The sequence below is a fragment of the Zootoca vivipara genome, chromosome 12 (genome assembly GCF_963506605.1).
Source record: "Zootoca vivipara chromosome 12, rZooViv1.1, whole genome shotgun sequence".
Lineage (NCBI taxonomy): Eukaryota > Metazoa > Chordata > Lepidosauria > Squamata > Lacertidae > Zootoca > Zootoca vivipara.
In genome coordinates this window covers 27,088,169-27,109,597 of record NC_083287.1, presented here as the reverse complement: position 1 = coordinate 27,109,597, position 21,429 = coordinate 27,088,169, and the positions used below count along the sequence as shown (strand labels likewise).

The 21,429-nt window shown below is 38.2% G+C and overlaps 1 protein-coding gene across 2 annotated transcripts in view; it reads right to left on the bottom strand.

Moving 5' to 3' along the window:
• CRPPA (CDP-L-ribitol pyrophosphorylase A) overlaps positions 1–21,429 on the bottom strand; it is a 53,575-nt gene that overhangs the window by 26,807 nt on the left and 5,339 nt on the right. The window contains exons 2-5 of one of the 2 annotated variants that reach the window (XM_035128980.2): positions 18,515–18,794; positions 8,331–8,480; positions 6,237–6,341; positions 4,155–4,200 (exon numbers count right to left, since the gene is read on the bottom strand). In XM_035128980.2, coding sequence (XP_034984871.2) covers positions 4,155–4,200; positions 6,237–6,341; positions 8,331–8,480; positions 18,515–18,794 — 581 coding nt within the window. Of the gene's footprint in view, positions 1–4,154; positions 4,201–6,236; positions 6,342–8,330; positions 8,481–18,514; positions 21,201–21,429 lie in introns of both variants that reach the window. The other variant, XM_060280743.1, reaches the window with a different exon arrangement.

Genomic DNA, 21,429 nt, shown 5'->3' with positions numbered 1-21,429 from the left:
CCCCAGCCACTCTGGGTGGCTTCCAACAGAAATATTAAAGATTAAAAGCTTCCCTAAACAGGGCTGCCTTCAGATGTCCTCTAAAAGTCTGGTAGTTATTTTTCTTTTTGACATCTGGTGGGAGGGTGTTCCAGGGCGGGTGCCACTACCAAGAAGGCCCTCTGCCTGGTTCCCTGTAACTTGGCTTCTCGCAGCGAGGGAACCGCCAGAAGGCCCTCGGCACTGGACCTCAGTGTCCGGGCAGAGTGATGGAGATGCTCCTTCAGGTATACTGAAGGACCTACCTTCAGTACCAAATATGCAACCTACCAAATATGCAAACTGAAACATAGCTATCCTTCAAATTTTACACTCACTAGATTGTGCAGTGCCATTCTCCAGCCAGATGCCGGTACTTATAAGACTCTAACTTGCTTAGCTTCCCATTAGGTACCATTTGATAGCTCTTATCTTCTAATAATAGGGACCCAGGTGGCGCTGTGGTTAAACCACTGAGCCTAGGGCTTGCTGATCCGAAGGTCGGCGGTTCGAATCCCTGTGATGGGGTGAGCTCCCATTGCTTGGTCCCAGCTCCTGCCAACCTAGCAGTTCGAAAGCACGTCAAAATGCAAGTAGATAAATAGGAACCGCTACAGCGGGAAGGTAAACGGCGTTTCCATGTGCTGCTCTGGTTTGCCAGAAGCGGCTTTGTCATGCTGGCCACATGACCTGGAAGCTATACGCCGGCTCCCTCGGCCAATAATGCGAGATGAGCGCGCAACCCCAGAGTCGGTCACGACTGGACCTAATGGTCAGGGGTCCCTTTACCTTTTTATCTTCTAATAATGGATGTACTTAAACCAGGTTAATGTTTAAAAGTTTTCTCCACTGTACTGCTATACAAAATAGTCTTAGATGATTATAAAACTGATCAGCTACTATATTATGTAAAATAAGAGGCCATTAAATCACAAAGTTAATATGATCATACATCTATAAATATGTTAACCCCACCTCCCCTAACTGCACCTCCCTTTTTACATTGGATTCCCACATCCTCACTTTTTACATGATTGAAACAAGCTGAATTTAAACACATGGATATGTCATATTAGTATGGCCCTAGTGTGACATATATGACATTCTCCTAGTGGTCTCTTATCCAAGTTCTGGAGAGCCAAATCTCACCCCCTTTCATTATACCTGATCATCATACAGTCTTTAAGATAAGATGTATAGTTTGGCTACATACAATCCTAATTCTGTAGGAGAAGCTCACAACCACTGATTTAATCAATAAAACAGTGGAATGCATTTGCATTAACATAGCCTACAGAAATGGGTCGACTTCAAACACTTGCATACCATTGTAAAATCCCATTCCTAAATATATTACATTGAAATAAGCCCCATTGTGGTCAATTTATATTTAGGGTTGGCATGTAACATTGCTGCTGTGCAAATATTTACATTTTCATAATTCTCATCAAGGGTTCAGTGAGACTGTAGCTGGGCTAGTTACTGAAGTTGTCACACCTATTGATTTATACACAGCAGCTACACTACCTATGTACAGTCATTTCTAAGACAGTTGCCATTATGTAAAATGTCACCTAAGGAGCTATAGTAAGTATAGGCATATGCTCGGAAGAACTGAGGAAATGTGGCTTGAGACATATACAAATTCCCTTTTATACTATGTACAGATTCTCCTATACACAAATCTGGAATAATTCAAGCAACCTAGGGAATATGCTATATTAATCTCATCTGTTATTTTACATGCATTGAAGTCATTCACATAATTTTAAAGGGTGATCTCCTACTATGCTGTACTCAGTGTAGACCCACTGCAATTAACTGTCTTAAGTTAGCATAGAATTGCTCAGCAATTAAAAATATATTTAAATGTCATTAACTTCCATAAGATATTCAGAGAAAACTGAATATTTTACAGCTGGATAACTGTTGGAAATATATGTAGAACAAAAAAAAAGAATTTGCATTCAAAATTCAATAGTCTTAATAGTCAAGATTACTCACTGGTATAACATTTATACTACAGAAGCAGAAAAATCTGAATGACTTCAGAAAATACTTTATAGAGTCAATATTTGAACAAACTGTACTACCCAATTGTACCAAAAGAAGAAGGTAAAGAAGAAAATAGAAAACATAAGATGTGTCTGGATATTTTTAGTTTCTACTACGGTGACTAGTAGAGTACAGTATGTGCCAAGAAATGCTCATTGTAGAGAATAAGAAAATCCGTATCACATCAGACTGGTTTGTTTATGTAAATTAAATTCAGCTTTTTTAGTCTTGGCATTGTTAACCAGTTTAAAAACTTGTTAGTCTGAGCTTGCACAGCAACTGTGGGTGGGCAAAACAAGTCTGCACAACAAATACAATGTTGCTCTGCTGAGAGAATGTCCCTAAATACATAGGTAAACATACAACACGAAGTGTGGTTTTAGCTCATTGTAACTAGTTCCGCATTTATTTGTAAATCAGTTCTTCACATAGGAAATCCCCATATTTAAGCGGCTACAATTGTTTTAGATACCTAAGTGCACCAGAAATCACACTTTCCCATGAATCTTCTAAATGGACAAATATATGCAAAATGAGGAGACAGGATCCAATTTTGCTTCTAATTTATAAGTGAAGTTTAAGTATCTCCTTCACAAAGAAGTTTAACTTTCAACGATAGCCATTCCACTGAAAACTATAGTAGTCTTAAAACTTAAACCGCTTAAAGAATCAGGTCCAAATGTTTTCAGAATACAGTGGTACCTCGGTTTACAAACTTAATCCGTTCTGGAAGTCCGTTCTTAAACCGAAACCGTTCTTAAACCGAGGCGCGCTTTCCCTAATGAGGCCTCCTGCCGTCGGTGCCCTTCCACTGTTTGGCTTCTGTTCTTAGACAGAGGTAAGGTTCGCAAACTGGGACACTACTTCCGGTTTTGAGGAGTTCGTAAACCGAATAGTTTGTAAACAGGGCTGTTCTTAAACCGAGGTACCACTGTATACTGTTACGAAAAATAAAAGGCCTCAGTGTGGTAGAACCATAGTGTATCCACTAATGGCTCCTAGGGCTGGTTTCCCTTTGCAGGGAGAGGGAATTGCACAGAACAAGTCCCTACAGACACTGCAGATGAGAAAGCAGCTCAGTCAGGCTCAGGTGGTTCTCTTCCACTGTTTCTCTAAGAAGCTACACTGATTGCTACCACCATATCCTATGAGGAACAGCAGCAGCTTGTCAGGAGTTTGGAGAGAGAAAGAGAGATCTCTTTCTATCCAAACCAGCCAGCTAGGACTTCTTCCTCTTCTTCTTCCTCCTGGCTGCAGACCTTTGTGACTCTAAGACCAGCTCCACAGCACTGCTCCCTGGGAAGTTACTGAATTTTGAAACTAGATTCTCCCACTTGGCTTGCCTTGATTCTCCATGTGGACTGACATCCAGTCTTGACTTTACCAAGCTGTGTGCTGTATGTAGTCTAACATCCCAAAGACACGTCCCTCCATGATATAGAGCTGGCAATACAGTGCTAGATGGGATTTGATGAGTTGGGACTTGCTGCCAAAGCAGTCAGAATCAAAGCCCTAATGTTGCCGATCTGTCTCAAATAAATGTGGAGTGCAACACTAAAGAGATGTGATAATCTGTTGTGGTGAAATATGAAGGTGCAAGGTGATGGCAAGGTGAATGTTTACACTTCTCACTAAGAAAGAATCTGTAAAGGCACCTTTACACATTAGAGCCTTGAAATAGAAGCCAATACAAGTTAAATCTGTTTAGCAGCAACCATGATTTGTAGTGTCACCAGCCATATGGATCTCCCTGCTGGTGCAATGCCCATCCACAGAACAATGAAGTCCTCACTACTGTCTTGATTATGTACTTCCTGAAGTTCTGTTTTCCCCTTGGATAGGCTTTCATTTTGGTTGAAAGGTCAGCATTGTCTGACTTGAATCAGAGACAGTGCCTAAGGCCTATTTTCCATTTGCCTGGTTCCTTTATGCAACTTTACATGATTGAAGGAATAAGCTAAAGCTATTTACGTGGTTTTATTATTTTACCAGTCAACTTTAATTTCTAGTGTTTTCACACACAAAATGTGGTTTCACCTTGGTGACTATATGAACTTGCGGACTCAAGGACAAGCACATACCCTTAATTAAAGAATCAGCCGCATACAGATCCCGCTTGTAGGTCACCTAAAGGACAGATAAACCTAATTAGTTCTTCCATAAGTTGTTAATAACACACACACACACACAGTACCTAAAGACAATTTTCCACACTGAAAGACCATCAACACATAATATTGTCATTTTATTATTATTGTTATTTTTAGTAGCCTTCCATCTCAAGGCTATGTACAAAGCATAATGGATGAACTGAAAAACAGTTAAAACACACACAAACACAAAATATTATTTTAAAAAACACACAGAATGGATGCATAAGTTAGAGACCTATTCATTCAGCTGGGAAAGCTTGCTGGGAGAAAAAGGTCTTCAGTTATTTCCAGAAAGTGCAGATAGTGGATACCTGTTGTGTCTTGACAGGAATGTTGTTCCACAGAACAGGGACAGCCACACTGAAAGCTCTGCTCCAAGTTACTGTATTATATTTAATTATATCTAAATTGTATTTAAAAAGCACTAGAAGCCATGAGAAAAAAATGTAAATCAGAAGATCCTCCAAATGCATATTTGTATTAAGCTTTAAAATCTGTTCAGTATTAATTTTATAATTCTTTTTAAAAATTGCTGCATTTGGTTTACTCACATATGTCTACCAAATTCTTTCTAAGAGTGCTCACCTTTATTCTGTGTTAGTGAAATAGTAAATTTACCATTTGCGTATCTTCATGTCAAGAAGTTCATCTAACCTACTATGATAATTATATTGCTTCCCTTACTATGATAATTACATTATTTCCCAAAATCTAGAGTTAACATCTTTTATTATTATTTTTAAAAAAACAACAGCAATCCTCCTGCTGTAATACCTTTAATGTATTACTAGTTCTGATCTAAAAAGTACTTTGGGGCAGGAGTGTTCTTTGAACAAGACACCTCATAGAGGAGAGCTCTTATGTCAGTTTTGGTAGTGAAACAAATAGATTGCTCTGAACCTCACATGCTTAAAACTGACGCCAGAAAATAAAGAGAAATTACCAAAACAGATTTTATTTATTATGTGGGGGGGGGGGGGTGTAACAAATGTAACTGAATATACTGCATAGTGATACAGAATGATATATAAAACAGTTGTTACAGTATGATTTTAGCATAGACATAACAACAAAAATGTGGAAGGATAAGTCCTAGTAATTATTTTAACACAATATGTATACATTATTTTTTTTATTAAAAAATGTATCTCCATTCATTTATAATTATGTCACATACTTTAATGATATTGTAGTAATTCTTGTTTTTTAGAGATTAAGGGTACAATCCAAATCCACCCACATGGTGGCAAGTGCAAGAGGTGGTGGAGGAAGAAGCCTGCGTCGGGCTAGAACCGAAGCAGCAACGGGGCTTGGGATCCAACAATACTTGGCTGGCCCAGCCCTCGCCCCTCCAGAAAACTTGTTTGGGGCTGCTGTTGACACTTGTGTCCATCCACACATTCGGCAGGTGGAGTGGAGTATTACACGACAGAATGACATGCCAGGAAGCTGACTTGGCCAGGAGAACTAGAAAGAGAACAGGGAGGCTTGGATTCTCCTGTAACTTGTGTTTTTATGTATTATTACCTCAATTCAACATATTAAAATATATAATATGTTTGATGTGTTTAATATAAACACATCAAAATGTGTTGTGTATATAATCGATATGTCTCAAAATCTCAAAAGAATATTTGAAGAGTATCGTTCTGTATGAGCTAAAAGAGAAGTCTACCAAAGGTGTGCCATTTCCATAAACTTCCTTTCTTGAATCCTGCCTGGGTACTTAAAACCAGGGGAGAATGGGTTTTCCTAAGAAAAGCTGGATCAGGCATCTCAAGGAACAACCTGCATCTCAATTCTACATTGCAGAAGATTTATTACATTCATCTGTGGCAGTGAAAAGCGAGTTGGGCATCTTAAAAGTTCCAACATGGATATACAGCTTGTTATAATTAAATTGCATTCATGGTTTGTAACATTTGAACAATATTTTTCAGAAGTGCAAGCATGTAACTATCATCAACTTTCCAAAGCTTCCCATTTACTAAAGAAAAATGTTGTTCCTACCTTCCATAAGTCAGGGGGCCCTTCAATAAGTTTCGCATTTGTTTTGTTGTATTTTAGTGCCAGATGCAAACATTCTGTTCCATAATCCAGGTCATAGTCACTGCACTGTAGACAATGTTGAAACAAAAATCATTGTAGCCTACAGAATTTATATACAACGTGGCATTTTAAATTACTGTTTCTCAAGCTTTACAAATATACAAAGCCGCAATTGTGTACAGATTGACTGAGCACCCTAGTCCAGGTGCAGTCAATGCTTGGCTAATAGACCTGTATCAGTTGCATATGTGTGATGAAATGTTACTGCCAACATCAGGTTGTGCCACCATAGTAATCACTGCAGAGGTCCAAATAAGCCACCCTGATCCATATAATTTTCTGCTTTATACTGTTATATGCCACATCAGATGATGATAGCAGTTGCTCACCTAACAGTATCAATACTGAGATTATCATATCTGTTTCAGATTTGGCCAACATTGCAAGCACGCATCATGAACGTACTCCTGTGCTGGCACAGCTGTAACTGTACTCCTTCTAAACATGTATTTTCTAGTATAATGCCTCACAGCAACAGGACAGTAGCCTAACATTATGTAACTTTGCCAATTTACTCTCAATAAACTGAAAGTGTTATGTCAAGAAAGGGCTAGATTATTTCCTGAGCCAAGATCTTCTGTAATTCTGTCCTTTGTTAACTGTGCCAGTGGAGAATTGTCAGAGTGCTGTTAAAGCCCTTTCAATTCTAACTATACTATGTAAGCACAGTATAGCTCCTAAAATGGTAGAATCCCTCCTGTAATGCATCTGAGACATTCTGGAATACTTCAAAGCAAGGCAAATTCATCAGTCGCAATTAGTAGCTTTCCCTCTACATATTCTTAATTACAGGAGGGGGGAGAAAGTCTGAAAAACAGAAAAGCAACAGGAAAATGAGCTGTCCATAAATTCCTCAAAATGTTTGTTAAGATCAAAATTACTAGCAAAATTTAAATCAGTATGAGGTAGATTGAGATGGTGAGCAGTAGTTAAGTTTACTTGGAACAAATACAGAATTTCAATACCTCTTTTTTTTTTAAAGTGATAGCAGTAAGTACTGGTTTTTGGGAGTTAGAGAGGGAAATAAGCTAAAGCTTCCTGCAAACAGGATTTCTTGTTTGATACTGTTGCTTACTAAGTCAAACTCTCCTGTAGCTGTGGGTGATGTTACAATAGGAACAAGCAGAAAAGAGGAGATTGCCTCCTCCTAAATGCAGGGTCCTTGTTAGTCTTCACATTTGGTTACCAATATGGTGTGCTTCCACAGGAAAGGAAGATGCACCGCATCAAAAATCAAACATGACCAAAGAGAAACTAGATGTGTGTGATCCAGTGGCCAAGATGTGAAAATAGGTGTAGCAGTCATGCTGTGAGCTTGTATTTCAGAAACTCAGTAGAGTATAACTCCAACCAGTATTTTAAAAACTATTTTAAAGGCAGGTGGAATGGGTCACTCTTTCAGTCAGAGGGCAATTCCATCATGGGCAAATTTCCAGAAGCCACCTGCCAGTGGAGTGTGTGGTCAGAGATGAAACTGGTCAGAGCCTTGGATGTGACTTTTATCATTCTACAACAGGCTGTATCCCAGCCATGCACAAGTCTGAGGTTTCTATGCAGCCACATAGGGTGCTTTCTGGTTTCACCTTCCCCAATCAAAATACCGTATTTTTTGCTCCATAAGACGCACTTTTTTCCTCCTAAAATGTAAGAGGAGCGAAAAATACGGTACAGAGAAGACGCACTTACCAGTAGTAGCACAAGTGTTTGTCCATTTTGACTGCAGAATCCACAGAGACTGGTGTAGGTTGTATACACCCAACACATAAACCTTTTCATCCATTTTGTGTGGATATTTTTGTGGAAGTTTGGTATATGAAATATAACATAATTATACAAAATGCTACCATTTGGTGACAAAAAAACCAAAAAATATAATTTATTAAAATGAATATTTACTAATTCACTCTCCAAAGTCAGTTGCAAGTCAGTTGCCTCTTACAGTATGGGGGTGGGAGGAGAAGAGTAAGTTTCTTTTTTAATTGCCAAAATTCTTACCTGATGATATGCTTGATGGATTATATCGAATAAGAAAGCCTGAGGCATTTCACTTGCCCTGTACTTGGCACGATCTAGTGAATGGTCTAAACATCCGTCAGTAGAGGAAGCAATAACAGTGGAGACAAGAGGACAGATTGCTCCTGCTGCCTTGGGAACCAAGAAAAAAGGGGGAGAGACTTTAAACACAGATTTACATGTTTACCTTAGTTAATCTCTGCTTAAAGAACAAGTCCAAGCAAATTTGATATTTTGACTTCCACATATATTGTTGGCGTGATCCAGACAGACATTGAACTCTTCCTGATATATATTGCACATCACATTTTGCATGATGTCGATGAAAGTTGAGCCTCATACTATGGGAATAGACAGCTGTATGCGTGATTTTTATCATGTTGTAGCAAACAGTGAAAATGAACATTAAAACCTTTCCCAAAAATGTTTAGCACCAATCTTATGTATTTGTGAAAAACTATCTAAAGCACACACATACCTATCGTATTTTCAGAATCTTCTATTTATGGGAGGCAAAAAACTTACTTCATAATGGAGGCTGAAGAACCAACTGACAAATTATTTTGATTGTTCTGAAATATGGAATGAGTGTAACCATACTGTGGTGGATAAATGGCAAAGTATTAATGTGACCACTTCACCTAACCCAGATCTATATTTGAAACCATGACCACGGGCATGTGGAGAAACAATCAGATGACCCAAGCCATCAAATTAAATATGATTCAGACTCTAGCGGCATCCTTTTTTAAAATAATTAATTAATTTTCCAAATTATTACACATCAAACCAAATTACTTTAATACAATTTCATAAACATGATTAGTGAAATTCTGCTGTGTTGCCTTCATAGGCTTATTAATATCTTAGTTTCAAACGTTTATGTAAGTAGTGAATGAATTCGTAGGACAAGCAATCAGGTAAGAGTTACGACACGACAGGCTAAATTTAGCCAACAATTCTACAACACTACACTGGAATATGTACTGCATGATTAAGTATTTTGAACTTCAGGCAGAGACCATTCCTAAGCAACAGTCTTTATATATGTCTCTTGCTCAATAAATATTGATAATTCAACAAAGAATTAGTTTCATTTTGTCCATCCTCTCTCACACACACCATTTGGTGAATTGTCAGAACCTCCTGGCTATTCACCCAATTGGTCTTATTTTCAGTTCTCAAGTTCCTTCTGATTGGCTTCAAATGCCAGCAATAATCATGGAGATAGTCAGGACTTATGCTTAGGAAAATAAGAGTGTCTTAGTTGGGATCCTGTACTCTACTGCAGCAGAGAAGAAATTGAGAGGGGGCAGTCGTCTAGGGCTGACCGTTGACAACAATGGTAGCTTTATAATACACTTCCTCACTTACAGGCACAACATTACACCACTGAAAGAGACAGGAGCGTGACCTGAGAAAGCACACAATAATGATTAAGCTCTGTTCTTCCCTTGCCATTCCCTATTCCACCCACTTTTTGTCCCTTGTACTGGTGCCAACGGAAAGGGCAGCCGTGATGTGATATATTGAGGCTGAAATCAATCCCAGTGTATCTTCAGGCTGAGCAAATGCACAGGGACTTAGAAGAGAACCTCTGCCTGCCCAGGAGGCATAAAAAAACTCAGGGATAGTATTGCTCTGTAAATGAATATGATTAATGTCTTCACATCCTAATTAATCAAACTCTTTCCACATATTACTGCACAGAAAATATTATTTTACACCATTAAAACAACTTCCATTAGTGGGCATTCAAAACCACATGTATTTTCTAAACTAAAGTAGAAGAATTACCTGTGTATTTATGTTTGCAACAGGTAGAAACATGTACTTCTATTCAGACATCTGCGCTCCCACCAATTATATCTCTAGTAATCAACATGCTTCAGCCACATACTATAATTACCACTTCTGTTAGCAGAACTGTCTTAAACGAATACTTACCCTAAATTTACAGAATACCACCTTCAAAGATAAAGCAACCACCAGCAATTATGAGATTAAAATATTTCAACTATTTCCAAAAAATATTTTGTTGTATATTTGAACATTAAACTGATACTGTATTAAGCTACTCTTTAGCATTAAACTGATACTGTATTAAGCTATTCTTTTAATGTTAAACTGATTTTAGAAAAATTATTCTAATTTAGTGGCCAACAAAATCCAAGATTACTTCACAGCGACTTAAATCACCAAAACGTATGACAACATTCATATGCCTGCTATTGATGCTTTCGTTATGTTCTTTTGTAAGACCTCAAACCCATCCCATCTTCAAGTAAATGTCAGGGATGTCAACAAAATTTGTCCACACCTGGCTTGGAAAGAAGTTTCTAGGGTTCTTAAAAAGCCACTACCCCACAATTCTTCTCCAGCTCATTTCAGCAGTCAGGTGCACAGCTTCTCCCCATCCGCAGTTTTACTAACTGGAAAGTCACACAAGAACTCAGGGCTTGATAAACAGTGCAACGTTGACTTGATCAATTTAAGAAATTGAGATATGGCTTTAGTGCATCCAGGAGTTCCCCTGGCAAGCGAGGGAAAGATTGGGAACCTCTCTTTCCCATGTCAAGGAGAGGTTGTCAAAGGACCTACAAATACTTCTTTATTGGCCTTTACAAAATACAAACTAATGTTCAAGAAGGACTAAAAGACAAAATGACAGTGTGGGGACAAAAACTGAGCTATCTTTCCGGTAACAATACTTTGTGCTTGTTTGGGGTCCAATGTAGCTGGTATCAAGACTCTATGGCCCAGGATTTGTTTGTCTATCTTGTACAGTAAAAAGGTAACCTTGTGGGTAATAAATAAATAGTCCATCGTATTCAATTAAGACTATAAACAGGCCTAGACAGAATGGTTACACACTAGAGTGGTTTTGGAATGTTAAAAAAGACAGTACAACCCAGAGTCTTAAATTCCTTAATTTGTAATGCTTAGAATGAACTGTTGAACCTGTGTAAACTACTCTGTGAAAATGGAGAATGATGTCATGAGTCACTGAAGAGAACGTTTAACATAATTTTGAATTAAAGAGAAGAGGGCAAATTAGATCCTTAAGGCTGTTTACCCAGCTGGAAGGGGCCAGTTGTAGAACTTGTTGGAATAAGGTCAGCAGGAAGGAAGTTTTAATCTGTTTATTCCGAAATGCAAAATGAATAATCAGAAGCTTAAAGCAAACTTTGAATCAATGACCTGACACCATGGTGCATATTAAGCAGACTTCAAAAAACAAAGGTTTAATGTACACAATGTATATTTATAATGCATGATTACAAAATTGGATGTCTACTAAGTAGTAATTTCTATTGAATTCAGTGGGTGGGGTTAGCATTGCAGTCTTTGTTTCAAAATTTCTTCCTTTACACCAGGCATCCCCAAACTTCGGCCCTCCAGATGTTTTGGACTACAATCCCCACCATCCCTGACTACTGGTCCTGTTAACTAGGGATCATGGGAGTTGTAGGCCAAAACATCTGGAGGGGCGCAGTTTGGGGGTGCCTGCTTTACACAGTTTCTACTATGTTTTTGAAAATCCCAATCCTAATTTCCAGTTAAAACTGCTTTTCTCTTGGCTGTAGATTTACAGTTATGCATAAAAAGTTCCACACACATGTGCCTGCTTCAACTGAGCACAGGTGAACGTGCATTATGACACTTAGCATGTGGTGATGGCAATGGAGAAAGCTTGCTTCTCCCACTGTGTCCAGAAGTAGCTGTCCAGCAGAGCTCTTCCAAGTGGTGAATGCGTTTGTGCCATATGACCAAGAGAGCATTGCTATGACACACTTTAGCAGCCTCATGTATACTTGCAAGGCACTTTAGGGGCAAAATCACTCAGATTTGGACAGTCAGATACCAGTTAGAGCAAGTCCAATGGAAGTGTCCAGAACCCTGTCTGTTCTATCTCTACTGGATCATTTTGATTATCGTGGTCTGAGGATGTGGACCAGCTGCTTAGAGAAGTGCAGCCAATCACCTACTCCCTTGCCCCTTGACCCAATTGGCATCTTTGAGCTAGTGGAAGGGGATTTGTTGGCAGTGAATTAATGCTTCCTTGTAGGAAGTGAATCAAAAGGAATCACTATCCAACAGGAACTCTAGGGCTTGAGCTAGAAACTTCATGACTGAAGGGAATGGGAATGAGCAATGTCTTCCTCTGTAGTTTGCACCTCTGGATTAGCAAGGTACATATACTGTACTAGAAGCCTGACTATCTGCCATTGTGTGGTCAACAGAGCTGTTCTGCCTGCTTCAGTTCTGGCTTTAGTTCAAGCCCTCTCTCTCTCTCTTTCTCTCTCTCTCTACTACTTTCCAAATGTGGATTTAATTGCAGGATGCAAAAAAAAGATTTTGTCCCTTTCTTTAAAATTGTTTTAAAATTTTTTAAAGTTAAACAATCCTTTTTAATTACAAAGGGCTATTCACTTATTATTTCTATCAAAGATACCTCTAATTTCTTGAAATGTCCTGATTCTGTCAAGATACTCCAGAAAAATTACAATCAAATCCTAAATTTAAAAAGCATTCATTTTAAGGAGCAGTAATTATTTCTTTAGAAACAGTGGTTTTCTTAAGCTACATAACTTTGTTTCTAAAGATCTGTTCATAATAGGTAATAATTCCTATTCATATCAAAAACAGATACACAAGCAAACTGGATTCTAGTCAGTAGCTGCATTATTTCCTGAGGATTCTAGGTTCCCAACTTTCTACTGTATTCAGTCTAAATTAACTGTATTGTTTCCTTTTGGTTTTTACAGCCTAGTTTTACCCAACAAAATCCTTTCATGCACAAAGAAGCTTTGTTGAAAGTTTTTCTACAGTAACAAGTTTCGGAAAGACAAGTCTCCTTAAATACTACCTGCTCCACTGATTCATAAACCTGTTAAAAAGGTGAAAGTACGGAATAAAAATAGGTTTCAGTTCATAAAGTCCATTAGGAAGGGTTTCATTATCTTTTAAAAAGAAACATCTAGGAATTTCAAAGTTGTAAAGGTTTAGAACTCTACAATGAGTATCATTAGTGTGCTCTCTGTGCACAATAAGTTATTGGGGAGGGGAGAGTCCAAATACAAGAAATATTTCTTAGAACATTGGACTTGTCATAATTTAAAAACAGTACCACTTAAAACTGTTTTTCTGCAGCCTGATTTGGGGTAGTCGTAATTTTATAGCTGAATGGAGTATAGTGTCCCACAAGTTATGAATCATTGGGAGAGTCCTTTAGACTGCCTTGGGGGAAATAATATTTCACTAATGAGCACTATAATGAAATATCTAAAATTTGAAGGAAGCCAGGAATAGGATTCAGAGGCTGTACCAGACCTCCTCCGTCTCAACCCACAGCTTGTTGGCTTCTTGCCCAACAACAAAGGAAGTCAAGAGAATCAAAACATTACTAGAAGGTTCAAAGCATACCTGAAAATTTAAGGACCGAATAACATATACTGCACGAGAAGGATTGCATGAGATCAGTAAGCTTTGGGGAGCAATAGAGCACTCAAGGATTTTGCAGGGGCCCACTGCTATGTCAAACAAAACCAAAGCAGAGCAATTTTGCTGTCTCTTGCAACTGGTGAAGAAAGAAGGAAAGCTTTCCCTAAGTTTTCAATACTGCACAAGAACATTTGCTGCATTTTCCATCTGATAACAAGTTGCTGCAGGTATGTGCAAGCACAGTAGCTCATTTTGTGATAGCACTAAGGCAAATTAGAAATCAGAAGAAAGGCACATGCCTTAAGGATGTTGATCATTTAAGTTACAGAGTTGCACTTCTCAATGAAATGACATGCACTAATTGCATTAGGAATGTTTTCAACTAGTCCCTGGAGCCACCATGTATGGCTTGGAGAAGGTGGCGGTGCAAGCCATGAAGCAGCTTAAGAAAAAAGAAGCACAGCAGAAAACCTTACTTCTACGGAACCTTCAGTCATACATATATATATATATATATATATATATATATATATATATGTATGTATGTAAAAATCTTGAAAGTGTCGGCCGCACTTTTCTCCGTAACCGCTTGACCGGTCGTCCTGAAATTTTGACACAACGATCCAGGCCACTTCCCGAGGGTTGTTGGGGCATAGCTGTCAAGTTCTCCCTTTTTTAAAGGGAAATTCCCTTATGCTGAATAGGCTTCCTCGTGAGAAAAGGGAAAACTTGGCAGCTATGTTTTGGGGACAAAAAACCCTCACATTTCGCATCTGGGCAGGTAGAAACCTGGTTTTCCACCAAGTCAAACAGCGCCCTCAAGTGGTGTTATACCCTCCTCCACCCCCTCCCTTCCTGTGAAATCTAAGCCACACCCACAAACCAAATGACATCAACCAAGCAACTAAAACCACCAAGGCGGCCATTATCAGACCCCTAGGCCTTTGTTTTATGTAGGCCCCTGCCAGGCCCCCACTAGGCCCGGGGGGGGGGGGGAGAGATGGGCTCAAAAAGGTTGAGTATATATCTGATCTAGAGCTTGTTTCAGGGAATAGTGCATTTTATAAACAACTGATAGAAGGGATGACAGAATGGCCATCTTTCACTAGAATGCTGTATATTGGTAACTGTCCCACAGACTCAGTGGACAACTGCTCATTTTTTTCACATTTGTCTGCTGCAACCAACATAAAGCATTCCTAATTAGGGGGTGAAAAATGTCTTCACAAGCTTAATAAGCATTCTCAGAAACTTCATCCTAAACATATGCACAAGGGTACCTTTATGTGAGGTTGACAAAACCTCCCCTTTTCTTTAATGCAGCACTTATACAATTGTTCTGGTGTTCTATTGTAACTGCAGGTGCAGCTGGTTTTGAAACAGTGTCTCCAAACTATGTCTCATCTTACATATCAGTCACCTATACAGCCACAAAATCAGATATCCAACAACAAAATTTCATTCTGAAGTATAACAAAATCTATACACATAAATTTCTTATTATGCTGTTCTAGGAGCAGCTGTATAGTTAAAACAGCTGCTTCAGAATTCCATTCATAATAAAATCAAGATGATTCATCCTATCACTATGCAACTTGGCATGGCGAATCTACCTGGCAAAGGGTTTAAGCTAGCCACATTACCAAAAAGAAAGAAAAAGGAAAAAGGAAACAAATGAAAATGACTCAATTAAAACAGTTAATTTTTTATCATTGAAGTGCAGGGGGAGTCAGTGTTTTCTACAATTTTTTGGGTACCTTCCATTTTTCCTTTTTAGTTTAAATTATGTAAAAGAAAAGAGATACTTCAGGGGTTTCCCTTTCCAAGAGTTGGGTGGGGATCCACTGTGTGTTCCTAAAGTTATGAGATTTCAAAGTTTCCAATTTAAACTAAGTGCAAGTTAATTCAGTACATGCTCATTGCCAGATTGATGTTGCCCAGGTAAAGTTGGGTCCCTCCTTTGCCCTCTGAAAAAGGTAATCATCAGGCTAAAAGGCTGAACAAACAAAAGTCAGCAGGTAGGTAACATTAGTGCTGTGTCTGGTTTTTATATGTGAAACACTGTGAGCACCTTAGAGTGCTTTTGTGTGTTTGCCTGTGTGTGCAAGGATGTGCTATGGCTTCACTTGATTTGCAGTTTCTGGCTCAGCTTAGCTTGCTTGAGTGACCTGTTTTACACCTCTTTGTCACATTCTCTCAATTTGCAATCTTTGATAACTGCAGCAGACTACTGTATATTCCCGCTTATAAGACTACTTTTTAACCCAGGAAAATCTTCTCAAAATTCGGGGGTCGTCTTATACACCGGGTCGTATTTCTTATATGGTGAGTATATCCCAAACTCTATATTTTAACTGGGAAAGTCGGGGGTCGTCTTATACGCCCAGTCGTCTTATACGCCGGAATATATGATACATTCTAGGGCTGCAATAGACACTCTGTCTCAGCCTTACCTTACCTTCCCATAACATGAGGATAGCAACAGATTACGGTGTATGCCAAGTACACTTCTTAAGCTAATAGATATACTAGGAAGATAATAAAAACTAGGAGAAATACTCTTAGAGGACTGATGTACAGATTACTACTATAAATAAATAAATAAAGTATTTTCAACTTGTTAAATCGCAGTATAAATGTTAATGAATATAGAGCCACAATTAAGTTAGATTTTGATGAATGCCTCCCTTTAAGGTGATCTATGTCATTCAGTGAATTTCCTTTAAGAAATACAATGAAATTATAAGATGAAGAAAACTTGGAGCTAAGATGCTTACAAACTCATTCATCGAAAGCATGGAAGTTATGGGCATGGCAATTCCATTCCATGTAAGGCCAACATATACTATATATTGTGCTCATCTGCAATGGAGCTTCCATTTATCTATGTGATCCTTCAGTCCAAATTCTGTTTTTCTGCAGTTTGGCAACTCTGAAGGTGATTTTTCTAGCCCTAGAATACACATATATGTACCTGGTCTGAGTAAAGTACACAGGCACTGAACACAAGCACAACAACATCCTGAATTCTCACTCAACAGAAGCTAGACTCTACACCTGGGTATTCTGGCAGTCAACTCTTTTCAAACTAATCACATTGTTATATGCCTAATCATATTTATTTTCAAAATGTACAATTTCACATTTAACACTAAAGGTTTATTTGAAAACATGATGAAGCATCAGTCTCATCTTTCAATTGGCTGCCTGTTTCATGTGAAATCCAAATCCAAAAAACAATCAGGAAAATTCTAACTTTTGAAAATGTGAAAGTTTTTGAGTCACTTTTTACTCATAACTGCAATAGTTGTAAGGAAAGAATCAGACTTAATTCAATACTTGTTGTAATTATAGAGACTCTATCTCAATTCTATCTTTCAAGCTGGACTGACAAGTTCAATTTAAAGAAAACATGCTGCAAGCATTTCTCTTTGTGGTGCAGTTTAAATTGTTGGCAATAAAAAACTTGCTAGGGGCTTTGGAATGCTGCCTTCTTCTGTTTCTACTACTTTCCACAACTTGTATTGGCAACAAAAATAGTGGTTTTTAGAAATGTAAAATTTTAATTATAAATTGCTTCAAAACATAAATGGAATCTAATTGGTTACAAAATTATATTCCAACATTATCAGGAGATTGTTTCATAGAATTAATTTATTAAAGCCTAATTTGGAAGTTCTGGAAAGCTGCACATTTTGAATCCTTCAGGCAAATAACAAACTGATTAGTAAATGTAATAAAGTAATTTATTCCACTGACAAGTGGAATTAAGGAGTGCAATATCCTACTTGATCAATTGCCATTTTAAGAACATTAAAACTTCATACAATTATGCTATCTTTATGGTATGCAGAACCTGAACTCTAAATTAGCATCATCTTCCTTGCATGAGTGATTTAGTATGAAGTTTCAGACAGGTTTTTTTTTAATGAAAAAGGAAAGGAAAGAAAACCAGGAAGTCTCTACGCACACAATGTAAGAGGAAATAATTATTTTTCATAGAAATCTAAATAAGCGTTAAATGTTCTTTAACTCATTCTACTTTCTAGGATATTTTGGAATGCTTTATCTCCAGTCTTTCGCTGCATAGATTGGCGAAACCAGACCACTGTAGTCCATGCATTGGTAAACTCAATGCTGGATTACTGTAATGTGGTCTATGGGGGACTGCCCTTTGGCCTAGTCTGGAAGCTCCAGCTGGTACAGAAGGCAGGAGCTAGGCTGATGAGGTGAGATGGTGAAAGCATGTGACATCTCTCCTAGAAAAACTATACAGTGGTACCTCTACTTACAAATAACTCTACTTATGAATGTTTCTACTTACGAATGGAGCTCCGTCCGCCATCTTGGATACGGTTTAGATAGGATTTTTTCTACTTACAAATTTTTAGATAGGGTTGCTTCGACTTACAATTTTTTTCTCCCAATGCATTCCTTTGGGATACAATTTTTTTCTACTTACAAATGTGTGTTCGGAACGCATTAAATTCGTAAGTAGAGGTACCACTGTACTTGCTGTCTCTATCCTACTAGGCCAGTTTCAAGATACAGTACTGAAAACCCTCAAAAACTTGGGTCCAGGATACCTTATGAAGTGCCTGAGCCCTTATATCGCAGTCTGATCACTGAGATCATCCAGACTCAGAGCACTGTTAGTTGTCTCTGTTACCTACCACCTACTATCTCAGCATTAGAGAGTTCTGTGATTTTACAGTACTTACCCCATGCTCTTTGGCAGCCATAACTACTTTAAAAAGTATGTCCTCCTCAACAAATGGTCTCACAGCATCATGGATTATTACTACTTCTGGTTTCTGAAGTGGTGAACTGAGAAGGTGGCTCTCTGCAAATTTTTTCAATCCATTGAAGATCGATCTATGACGAGTCATTCCACCTTCGGCTACTGTTGTTCGTTTGTGACCATATTTTTTTATAATAGACTTCATTACTTCAACGTTCTCCGGAGACACCACAACAATAATATCGGATATCCAGCTGATTCTATAAGGCATTGAATAAAATTATTTCATGCACATGTCTAAATATTCGAGGATTCTGCTAGCATTTTTTTTCTAAATATGTAAAAAAAATGGTTAAAGTATCTTTCAGACTTTCTTTAATTTTACTGGTTTGCCATTTAGGAAAACTAGCAAAAAAGGGAGACACCATTCACATGTTCAGAACAATGGTGAACTATGTTTTACCCAACAGAAACTTCTACATTAGATCTTCGAATCATAAATCTTCTCATTTACTCAACTAAATAACCAACATTGTGACCAGAATTTATTCACAACTGCAATCTATTTGTTAAGACACAAAATATTCTTAGACATATACTATTTACTAGAGGCATAAGAAGATTCTTTCCTATTTTGATTGGGGATAGTGTATGGCCTTAGGGAAACCTGTAGTGAATTTGCCAACTGTGGCCCCATCTGCACTATACATTTAAAGCAGTATCATACCACTTTAAATATTTAAATCCTTGAAAGATTAAATCTATGGTATCTCTGAAAATTTTTACACATCACTGGGGAAGACAGGCGAACTAATGACAGTGTACTGGAAGAAACAAAGATCACCATTGTCAAAGCAATGATTCTTCAACATCAACTTAGTTGGACTGGTCATGTTGTTCGGATACCTGATTACTGTCTTCCTAAGCAACTATTCTATTCCCAACTTAAGAATGGAAAGCATAATGCTGGTGGTTAACAAAAGAGGTTTAAATCTAAATCTTAAAGAAAATGTAGTACAGTACTGTATAAACACCAACAATTGGGAAACACTGGCCTGTGAGCGTTCCAATTTGAGAACAGCCTTTACCAAAGGTGTTGTGGACTTTGAAGATGCACAAACTCAGGGTGATAAGGAGAAACGAGCTAAGAGTAAGGCACATTTGGCAAACCCTCACCATGATCAACTCCCACCCAGAAAACTATGTCCCCACTGTGGAAGGACGTGTGGATCCAGAATTGGCCTTCAGAGTCACTTACAGACTCACTGTTTTCATGGAAGACAATCTTACTCGGCTACGAGTGATCGCCAAAGGAGATACCACTTTATATAGCCATAGCTTACCCCCCAACAATTCTGGGAACTTAATGTTTGCTACAGGTACTAAGAGGTGTTAGAAGACCCCTATTTCCCTCACACAGCAATAGCTCCCAGGGTGATTGAACAATTAATCCTTCTTCCCAGTGAGTTTGCCTTAGTGGGAAGTGCTTTCATTCACAGAACCCAGTTTCTGCAGAAATCTCCTGCCCGTGCCATAACCCATGCTGTTCCAGAGGGTACCCAACCCTCAGAAACATATTTTTAGGGAGCCTTAGGTGGGTAAAGGGGATTGGTGAAAACTGCGACCGTGCATGAGCTGAAGTACTTTTCACCAAGGCAAAACCACCACTGGATAGAGCTGAACTTCTAAGTACAGTGGAATCTCGGTTTACAAACACCTCGGTTTACGAATTTTCGGTTTACGAACGCTGCGGACCCATCTGGAACGGATTAATTCACTTCCCATTACTTTCAATGGGAAAGTTCGCTTCAGTTTATGAACGCTTCAGTTTAAGTACTCCGCGGACCGTCTGGAACAGATTAATCCACTTTCCATTACTTTCAATGGGAAAGTTCACTTCAGTTTATGAACGCTTCAGTTTATGAACAGACTTCCAGAACCAATTGTGTTCATAAACTGAGGTACCACTGTAGATGTTATTTCTACCAAAATGCAAGCACAAAAATTACACTAAAAGAGAATATTTTTTTAAAAAAATTAGTTACTTAGTTTTCCTTTAAAATGTATCAAAACCTTTGCATGTTTTCAGATTGCATTCTATTTTGAAACTGAAGCTAAATGGAATGTTTTATATTAAGGGGTGATAATTAAGCTTGGGAAAGGAGGTCAAAAGGCAGAATATAGCACAAACAATATTTTTAATATACCGGTATATTTTTAACCCAATACTACTCAGTGCTTGCTTCACTTATGAAATAGACAGAAGAATACAGTGTGTGGTACTCATGAAAGAATTCATGAACTAGTTTTACCAAGACGATAAAGCAGATAACTTCATTCAAAGAAGCAAAAAGTAATAGATGGAATCAATTTCTGTCTTTTAGCAGACTTCATCAAGACATAGATCCAAATATATCACAAAGCTAATCATGGGTCATAACTCCTTGAAAAGAAAAAAATATTCTCAAACATAATGGAACTTGCAACTTTGTGCTTAAATGTTTTCCAGATGTCCCTTATTTTAGAAGACGCCAGTTCTCAGAAAAGGTTCATCACTTGGTACCCTCCGGGGTGGTGGGATATTTGCTCTTTCCAGCTAAATACACCTTTTTACATTTGACCAAGGACTAGATGATGCCTGTTCGTGGCAAGATGCCATCAAAGAGCTATTGAAAAGGGAAGAAAGTCTGCAATTAGAAGATATTGGAAAGCAAGGAAGCCACAAATGATTGGGGGGGGGGTCTTTTCATATGTTTTCTGAGAGTACTAGCTGCTGATGAGTCCCAGAGATTGAGGCAGGAGCCAATTAAATTGTTAGCATGACACTGTATAAAGTGCTGCCAAAGCTCAAAGCAAGACACAGTAATCCTCTGGCATCTGTAAAGAATGAAAGCA